The sequence below is a fragment of the Anopheles cruzii genome, chromosome 3, assembly GCF_943734635.1.
Source record: "Anopheles cruzii chromosome 3, idAnoCruzAS_RS32_06, whole genome shotgun sequence".
Classification (NCBI taxonomy): Eukaryota; Metazoa; Arthropoda; class Insecta; order Diptera; family Culicidae; genus Anopheles; species Anopheles cruzii.
Genome location: NC_069145.1, coordinates 43,713,472 through 43,723,413, shown reverse-complemented (window position 1 = coordinate 43,723,413; position 9,942 = coordinate 43,713,472). Strand labels below are relative to the sequence as shown.

General features: G+C 51.8%; 1 protein-coding gene across 1 annotated transcript; it reads left to right on the top strand.

Annotated features, from left to right (window-relative positions):
- The first annotated feature begins 9,126 nt into the window (after positions 1 to 9,126).
- Positions 9,127 to 9,627, top strand: LOC128270458 (uncharacterized). The gene has a single exon (XM_053007858.1). It carries the CDS (start codon positions 9,127 to 9,129, stop codon positions 9,625 to 9,627), a length of 501 nt encoding a protein of 166 aa, XP_052863818.1.
- Positions 9,628 to 9,942: the final 315 nt, after the last annotated feature.

Below are 9,942 nucleotides of genomic sequence, written 5' to 3'. Positions count from 1 at the left end.
GATAGCAGGAGTAAGGTTGGAAGAAGCAGGGACAAGAAGTTTATTGACATTCTGTCAAAGGGGGGAGGATGTTCGCGCAGAACAAACGGTGGATTCAGGTTTGAATGGCGAGCTGTTTTTGAATGTGACCAGTGCTGCCAATGTGTGGCATCTGTTCCTGTCAAGTGGGTCAGTATGAAAAATAGGCAGCACTGGCGTGAAGAAAGAAGACCAAAAGAGTCTGGCGAAAACCGTGTAACGGAACCGCCGTGCAAGCGAATGCAAATAAAAGAAAACACAACGTAGGAAGAACCAAAAATTATCCGTCTTTATGTTTCGAGCAAACACTCCATATATGGACAGTATGCTACGCGACCGTATAATAGTGGGCGTACGTGACAAAAAGCTCCAATTAAAGCTATTAGATGGAATGGACGATCCACTAGTGAAGGTGATACAGACATGCAAGGTCTTTGAAGCCGCAAGTGAAAACAAGGCATTTCTGGACAGGAAGGTGCAGCCCTTCGAAATCAAAGCCATCGAAGCTCAATCGGATGGGACCCGTGATATCGCAGCCATGTCGAATCGGAAGAAGTGTTTTAGCTGCGGAAAGCCGTTCATACAGCGTCATCGTCGCCCTTGCCCGGCAGTCGATGCTACGTGCTACGCTTGTGGTGGTGTAGGCCACTTCAGGAAACTTTGTCGCCGGAAGCCGGAGAAGTAGCGGAATCAAGAGAAACAGGAGCATGAGACCGAAAAGTTTGACAAAACATCTAAAGCTGTATGCGTGATGAATTGGAGTGACGCAAGTAAACGCGAGCAAACAAGAGAGACTGGCAGTACAAGTAATAACAAAATCATTTCTTTGTATAGAATGAATTTGACGGGCGCAGAAAAAGCATGGAAGAAAATTTATGGCGTTGGCACTGTACAAATAGAATTCAAATTAGACACAGGAGCTGATGTCAACTGTATTCCAAGAAATGTTGTTCAAAGCATTGGACAAGCAATTAAAAACGACAACAGTAAGGAGTTTAATGTAGTAGACTATAGCGCAAATAGAGTCAAGGTGTATGGAACAGTTATGTTAGAATGTGTGGACCCTGAGAACAGAAGTACTAAAAAGGCCAGTTTCATTGTTGTAGAGTCCAAATGCGAACCGTTGCTGGGACTAAAAACATGTATCGAATTCGGATTGATAAGTAGATTGAACACAGTTGTAAACAATATCTCAAATACCAAACAAGAGTTGTGTAATCACTATCAAGATGCGTTTGAAGGTTTGGGAAGGTTTCCCGGAAAATGTGTAATCATCCTCAAAGATAATGCTATCCCTAATTTGTCGTACAAAAAAAGAATTCCGCTGGCTCTACATGCTCGAATCAAAGAGGAACTAACAAAAATGGAGAGTCAAGAAATCATCTCATACGTTGATTACCCGACGAATTGGGTCAGTAACATGCAGGTTGTGGAAAAACACAATGGCAGTCTGAAAATTTGTCTAGATCCAAATGCGTTCAATAAATGCATCAAGCGAGAACACTTCTTGATTCCAACGCAACAAAACTTGCTTAGCCATTTGTCAGGAAAAAGAATTTTCACTGTGCTGGACCTTAAATCGGGATTTTGGCAAATGGAACTCGATAAGAACAGCTCAGAGCTAACAACGTTTATGTCCCCTTTCGGACGCTTCTGATGGAATCGAGTACCGTTTGGTCTAAATAGCGCGCCAGATCGTTATGGACAATGGATGTATTAGTAGTTGCAATTTGACAGCCGAACCGCGTGGTACGAAGTGCAAAAAGAGTCCCGAAAAATCAAAGAAAAGAGCATGTCTGCAGCGGCAGACGATGACGAAGCGGAGGCGGACGAGGCGCTCATGGCCAGTGAGGAGCTGAGATCGCCTCCGAGAAAAAGAAACTCGCCGTGGAGAGAGTCCACGCCGACTAACGAGCTGATCATCGAGCCGCTAAGTACGCAGGAGATTTCATGCCTGTCGTACGTAAAAGCAGAGGTAAAGGCCGAAGTAAAGGCCCTAATCGACGAGGTGAACGCGCGCCATGCGGCCGAACGAGCGGCGCTAATGCGTACAATAGAAGGGTTGACGAGGACAGTGAATCTGCTGCACAACCGGAGCGCCACAGCGCAAAACCGACGATGCCGCAGCAACGGCTGGAAGTGGCACGCGGGCAGGAGGATCCTGCCACCGGCCAACCGGGGCAACAGCCGCGGCACCAGTGGACGCTGAAGCGACAACAGCAGCAGCAGCAGCAACCGCAAATGCGGCAACAACAGCAGCAGCAGCCGCAAAAAAGGCAGCAGCAACCGCAACAGCGGCAACAACAACAGCGACAGCGGTCACAATAACAGCAACAACGGAAAATCCAACCCGACGCTGTAAGAATGGAACCCAAGGGCGACATGTCGTACCTGGAGGTTATGTTGCTCGTCCGTGAGGAAGAGGAGATCTTAACGGTGACCGAAAAGGCCTGGCGATCGAGCAAGGACCACCTGATGCTGAGGGTCAAATGCGACGCCGACGCAGATGCCGTAAGGACCGCGGTGGCCAACATTGTTGGCGAGAAGGCCACACCAGTGGTCCTCATTGCCATGGCCGTGGTACGCATTAGGGACATCGACATGCGCTCCGACAAGCAGGAAGTGGTCGAGGCGCTGGGAAAGGTCGCGGGTATCACAACACCCGCGACGGACGTCAACCTCCGCCGCATGCACGACGGACTGCAAAGGGCCAACGTCAGATTCCAGCCAAGGTGGTGGCTGCCCTGACAAGGGACAAAGTAAAAATCGGCATGACCCACAACACAGTGCGGGAGGCCGACCCCATCCCGGCCAGCCAGAAACGGTGCTATCGCTGCCTCGGGAGAGGCCACAAGCCCAACAAGTGCCAGGGACCGGACCGCTCCGACTGCTGCCTGCGATGCGGCAGCAAGGAGCACCGGCGGAACAGCTGCACGGCCGAAGCCCCGAAGTGTGTCGTGTGCTCGGGCGCACACAACACGGGCGCGGCAATGTGCGAGGGCAATGTGCGAGGGCAATGCTATGCAATGCCTCGAATAATGCAGCTCAACATGCGGCACTGTCAGCTGGTCCAGCAACTCCTGGCCCAGGTGACACGCGAAAAAGGGTCCCACTGCGGTACAGAAGTGGTGCTCATCTCGGAGCTGTATAAGTTGCCCACCGATAGCAACTTTTGGGTTACTGATTGTAAGAAGACGGTAGCTATCTTCTCCAGCGGTCGGTACCCCATACAGCCAATCTGCAGCAACACTGAGAGAATAGTCGTCACCGAAATCAGGGGCATAGTGTATGCCAGCTGCTACGCCCCCCCACGGTGGGGCATCGAGGCATTCAGGCAGTACCTGGAGGCGTTGGCCCAGCAGTGCAAGGTCACCCTCGCGTCGTCATAGGAGGGGACTTCAACGCTGCCGCTGTCGAGTGGGGCAGCCCCCGGACCAACGCCAGAGGAGAGGAGCTCCTCGCGATCATGGAACTGCTAGGGCTCGTCCTGCTGAACCGTGGATGTGTGCCAACCTACCGAGGCAACGCAGTGGCCAGGCCGTCGGTAATCGACGTGGCATTTGCCACTCCAGCCATCGCAGGGCCGGGCGACTGGCGGGTGGTAGTGGACGACCAGCTGATGTCGGACCACTCGCCCATCACCTACACCGTTGGAAACCCTCAGCCTCAAACCGCACCGCGCCCGGCACCACGGCACCAGCTTCGCCGGTGGAGGATGCACTTGTTCGATCCGGAGGTGTTCGCGATCTCGCTGCGGGCACACAACTTCGGTGAAGTCGAACCATCGGTGGCTGCCGTCACGAGGCTGCTGGAGAGAGCCTGCGATGAGACCATGCCGCGCAGTGGCCGAGGACCGGGACGGAACAGGCGTGCCGTTTACTGGTGGACGTCGGAGATCGCGGAGAAGCGCACCATCTGTGGGCTAGCCCGACGACGCCTGCGAAAACCGGGGGACGCCAGCGACCGTGCTTACCGAGCCGTCGAGTACATGCAGACGAAGCGCATGCTCGGCTGCGCCATCCGGGAAAGCAAGTGGCGTTGCGCCCGGGAACTCGCAGATTCGGTCGAGGATGACCCTTGGGGTAACGCCTACCGAACAGCGGTGGGCTGGCTCACAGGTGGACGCCTGCGCCAAGAGGACGACCACGAAGTGCTGGGACGCATCGTGGACGAGCTGTTTCCACAACAGCCACCGATGGATTGGCCCGATACAGCGCGACCAGAGACTGCTACTGGGGCGATCCGCGGGGTAACGGAGGAAGAGCTGATGGCCATTGCCAGCAGCCTCAGCCCCCGCAAGGCCCCTGGACCCGACGGCATCCCGAACGCGGCCGCAACCGTTGCGCTGCGATCATACCCTGCAGTGTTCTGCGGCCTATTCGGACGGCTCCTCGAAACAGGCTCTTTCCCAGAGGAGTGGAAGCAGCAGAAACTGGTGCTGATCCCGAAGCCGGGGAAGCCAGCGGGGCTGGCGTCGTCGCATAGGCCGCTGTGCATGCTCAACGTCCTGGGGAAGGTCTATGAGCGCATTCTGCTCACCAGGCTCAATGACCGGCTGGAGGACGACACCGCAGAACCGCACCTCTCTTCGAGACAGTTCGGCTTCCGCAGGCAGCGGTGTACGCCATGCGCTACGGCCACACGACCTCAACTGCGCCGCGCATCTGCATGGTGGTGTCGTTAGACGTGCGCAACGCGTTCAACTGCGCCAACTGGACGTCGATAGGTGCTGCGCTCCGTCGGATGCAGGTGCACCCGGAGCTACTGCGTGTGCTGGGCAGCTACTTCACCGGACGCACCTTGCTGTACGAAACCGACCGCGGGCTGAAAACACGCAACGTCACGGCAGGCGTCCCGCAGGGTTCAATCCTTGGACCGACCCTCTGGAACGTGATGTACGACGGCGTCTTGTCGCTGGAACTTCCAGAGGGTGTGCGGAGTGTCGGCTTCGCTGACGACCTGGCGCTCATCGTGCGGGCCGCCACAGTGGAGAAAGCCAAAGTGGTCGCTGAGGAATCCGTGCAGCTAGTGCAGAGCTGGCTGGAGAGAAACTCTCTGTCTCTTGCCCGAGAGAAGACGGAGGTCCTCGTCATCAGCAGCCACAGAGGGGGACGGCAGCACACGAGCGTCAATGTCGGCGACGGAATAATCTGCCAGTCGAAGCAGACAATCCGCTATCTGGGAATTCAACTGCACGACCACCTGCGTTGGCGACCGCACATAGAATACGTGGTGGAACGAGCCAACCGGGTAACGCGAGTACTGCGGTCCCTGATGCCCAACCGCCGTGGAGCAACGAGCGACCGACGCAGACTGATCGCGAACGCGGTGATCTCGATCGCCCGGTATGGAGCACCGCTATGGGTGCAGCGACCCTCCGGCCTCGAAGTACTGAGCAACCAGCGGCGCCTAAACGGGATGCAGCGTACACTGGCGCAGGGTGTAGCGAGCACGTTTCGCAGTGTTTCCTACAGCGTGGCCACGGTCCTCGCCAGCATGACGCCCATCGTACTGCTGCTGCAGGAGGATGAACGCTGCATAGGGCGACGATCGCCAGCGATTGGGCAGCCAACGGAGGACACCTATCCCCCTCCGCACGCGACGGCCCTGCGCAAGAGAGAGCGTGTGCGCACCATCAGCCAGTGGCAAGAGCAGTGGACGGCCGAGGGACTTACACCAGACGCTAGCCGGTACCAGCGCTGGACTCGCCGAGTCATCCCGGACGTTACGCGCTGGGTCAGCAGGAAACATGGAAGTGTGGACTTCCATCTGTCCCAGGTGCTCTCGGGACACGGCTTCTTCCGAGAGTATCTGCACATGAAGATGTGGCGGATCACACCAACACGAAACCTACCAACTCAATAACCCATACCATCACACCAATACAAAACCGACTAACCTTATAACCCATACCAACACACCAGTCGACTAACCGACGAAGATCGTTGAAATAACTTAGTAGAGTCTCAACCATCGAAACAACCGCGTCGTCTTGTGAATAAGCTTCCCTACAACTGGTGACCCCGACGTGATAGCTGATAAAATTTTGGAAACGCCATCCACAAGTATTGGTGAAGTGAGCGATCGAGAGAATAAAACGCTGGAGAAAAGAATCGGCGACCTGCAACAGCAAATAGGGGCACTCACATGCCGCTTGGACGCACTCACCTCCGGGAACAAGAGAACCGACACGCGAGCTCGGTCAAGTACGCCAGGCCGGTTCTCACGGGCAAATAGACGCGATAGAACACCATCGCGCAATTTTATTTGCTGGTATCACGCCAGATTCGGAAAGAATTCTACAAAATGCGAACAACACAAGCCGGAGCATACGGATATCCCGTGTATTTTTTTCGACGAGCGTCTGGAGAAGGACAAAAACGGCAGGTAGAAGCTCACAACAAAAATATAGGCACTAATAATGAATTCTCGTTTAAGCCAATACCAAGCCACCCGCGGCGAGTAACATTCTCGAAACCGCTAGTAGCAACACTCACACCAACAAGTCCAGTCGCCACGACACCGCCAACACCAATACTAAAAAAAATTAAAATTCAAAGAATTTACGTGTATGACAACAAGTCAGATCATCGTTTCCTCATCGATACAGGAGCCGAAATTTCAGTGCTACCACCCACATACTTAGAAAGAAGCAAGATGTCGCATACCAAATCGTTATATGCAGCAAATGGCAGCCAAATCGCAACGTATGGTGAGAAGAAATTGTCCATAGATTTAGGCCTCCAACGGCCATTCGAATGGACATTTACAGTAGCGGACGTAAATTCGGCAATAATTGGTGCAGATTTTTTGAGACATTTTGACCTCCTAGTTGACGTACGGAGGAACAAAGTATCACATAGCTCGAATGCTACACATAACTGCAAACTGCAAACCACTCACGTCGCACCTACAATATCCGCATACGATACCACATCTACGTACGCCAAGATCGTTCGTGAATTTACCGACATCACCGTACTAAACGAAAAACTGAAGAACAAAAAAACTGAAACACCAGTTAAACACCAAATAATCACCACAGGCCAACCTGTTTTTGCAAAACCAAGAAGACTGCCAATAGAAAAACTAAAAGCGGCCAAAGAAGAGTTCCGATATTTAGTAGACTTGGGCATTTGCCAGCCATCAAAAAGCTGCTGGGCAAGCCCACTCCACATGGTAAAGAAACCAAATGGCAGTTGGCGACCATGTGGAGACTATCGTAGCCTGAATGCAATCACCGTTCCCGACCGCTACCCGGTACCCCATATTCAGGATATGTCCACTATACTGCACGGCAAGCAGATATTCAGCTGTGTGGATCTCCAAAGGGCATATCACCAGATAGCAGTGGCGGCGGAAGATATAGCAAAAACAGCTATAACAACACCATTCGGCTTATACGAATTCAAATATATGACGTTTGGATTAAGAAACGCCGCGCAAACCCTCCAGCGTTTCCTGCACAATATCTTTAAAGATATGCCGTACGTTTTTCCTTATGTAGACGATATATGCATCGCATCAGAAAACGAAAAGGAACACTCCGAACATCTAAGACAGGTGTTCCAAAAGTTACGCGAAAACGGCTTAGTGATCAATTTGGGCAAATGCCAGATCGGACAAAAGAAGGTACTGTTTCTCGGACACGTCATTACTCCAGAAGGAATTAGTACAGACCCAGAAAAGGTCAAAGCAATTATAAACATTCCAAGACCAAAAGAAGCACACGAACTTAAACGTTTTTTGGGAACAGTCAACTTTTATCGCCGTTTTATACGCAATGCTGCCCAGCAACAACACATTTTACAAAGCATGATAACAGGAAATAAAAAGAAAGATACGACACCACTGGAATGGGACGATCGTAAGGAACAAGCTTTCGAAAAGTGCAAACAAGACATAGCAAATGCATCTACGCTCGCGCATCCGACATCGGAGGCTAAGTTAGTCTTGGAAGTGGACGCATCAGGTTCAGCAATAGGTGCAGCACTACACCAAATAGTAAAGAATGAGTCGCAGCCATTAGCCTTCTTTTCTCAAAAATTATCGCCACAATTGATTAAAGCCAGCACTTACGATCGAGAGCTGTATGCAATATACGAGTCAGTCCGATATTTCAAAGATGTACTAGAAGCTCGAGATTTTACTGTGTATACGGACCACAAGCCTTTAACGACTGCATTCCTTCAACGACCAGAAAGAGCTAGTCCGACGCAACTACGCAGACTATGTTTCATTAGTGAATACACAACTGACATTAGGCACGTGCCAGGCAAAGATAACAATGTAGCCGATATGCTCAGCCGCATCCAAGCGATTGACGGTGACGTTATTGACTACGAGCGCATGGCGAAACTACAAGAAACGGACTCCGACCTGCAGAAGTTCATCGAAAATCCACCAGCGAACACATCGGTAAAGTTAAAATTACTAAAAATGCCGAACACATCTGCGCGCCTGTATTGTGACACATCGACAGACGCACTCCGCCCGTTTGTTCCACAAGAGTTTCGCCAACGTGTAATAGAGAAGATACACAATCTCTCACACCCGAGTATCAGAGCCACAACTCGATTAGTCTCAGAACGCTTTATCTGGCCAGCGTTTCGCCGTGATTGCAAACAGTTCGTTACGTGCTGCATACAGTGTCAGAAATCTAAGGTGCAACGTAACAACAAAACACCAGTAGCTCAGATACTGGTTCCCGATAGCAGATTTTTACACCTTCATATAGACCTCATCGGGCCACTGCCACCCTCCGAAGGAAACTCGTACTGCCTAACAATCATTGACAAATTTACACGATGGCCCGAAGTAATTCCTATACCAAATATGACGGCGTTAACAGTGGCGAAAGCTTTTATTAACGGTTGGGTCGCTCGATTCGGTGTGCCGGCAAAGATCACCACAGATTGCGGTAGGCAGTTTGAATCGGAATTATTCAACACCTTATCCAAACGCCTCGGCATTACGCATTTACGGACAATACCGTATCATCCGCAAGCGAACGGACAAATCGAACGCGTACATCGCCAATTAAAATCCGCGATCATGTGCCAGCAAAACCCACGATGGACGGAAGTTCTACCAATCGTCCTCCTCGGAATGCGGGCATCCTGGAAAGATGATCTGGAAGCGACGGCTGCCGAGCTCACCTATGGCACTTCTCTTCGGCTACCGGGAGAGTTTTTTGATGAAACCAAAGACAACAAGCTCACACATCAACCAGAGTTCATCACAAACCTGAAGGCAGACATGGCAAAAATAAGACCAAGACAAACGAGTAACCACTCGAAGCAAGGCACCTTTGTGCAAAAGCAATTAGAAACATGTAGCCACGTGTTCGTAAGGGTAGGAGCGATTAAACCACCACTTACCCAACCATACGATGGACCTTACCGCGTATTAAGCCGCAAAGGGAAGGTATTTATCGTCGATATTAAGGGCAGACGCGATCCAGTCTCGGTCGACCGTTTGAAGGCAGCATTCATCGATAATGAGGAACGACCAGCCCAAGCGCAAGAAGTTTGTACGCCATCAGAGGAGGAGCCCGCGCACTACAAAACGCGTTATGGACGCACAGTGAAGGTTCCCCTAAAGTACTAAAGTACTAAAACATATAGGGGGGAATAGTGTGGCGGATCACACCAACACGAAGCCTACCAACTCAATAACCCATACCATCACACCAATACAAAACCGACTAACCTTATAACCCATACCAACACACCAGTCGACTAACCGACGAAGATCGTTGAAATAAATTAGTAGAGTCTCAACCATCGAAACAACCGCGTCGTCTTGTGAATAAGCTACCCTACAAAGACGTTCGCACGATCCCCTGACTGCACCTTGTGCCCTGGTGCCGCGGAGTCAGCGGAGCATGCTATGTTCCACTGCCCGCGGTTCCAGCGGGAGAGA

Coding starts and splice junctions, on each gene's coding strand:
- LOC128270458 (XM_053007858.1), top strand. CDS start 9,127: ATGCGGGCATCCTGGAAAGATGATCTGGAAGCGACGGCTGCCGAGCTC.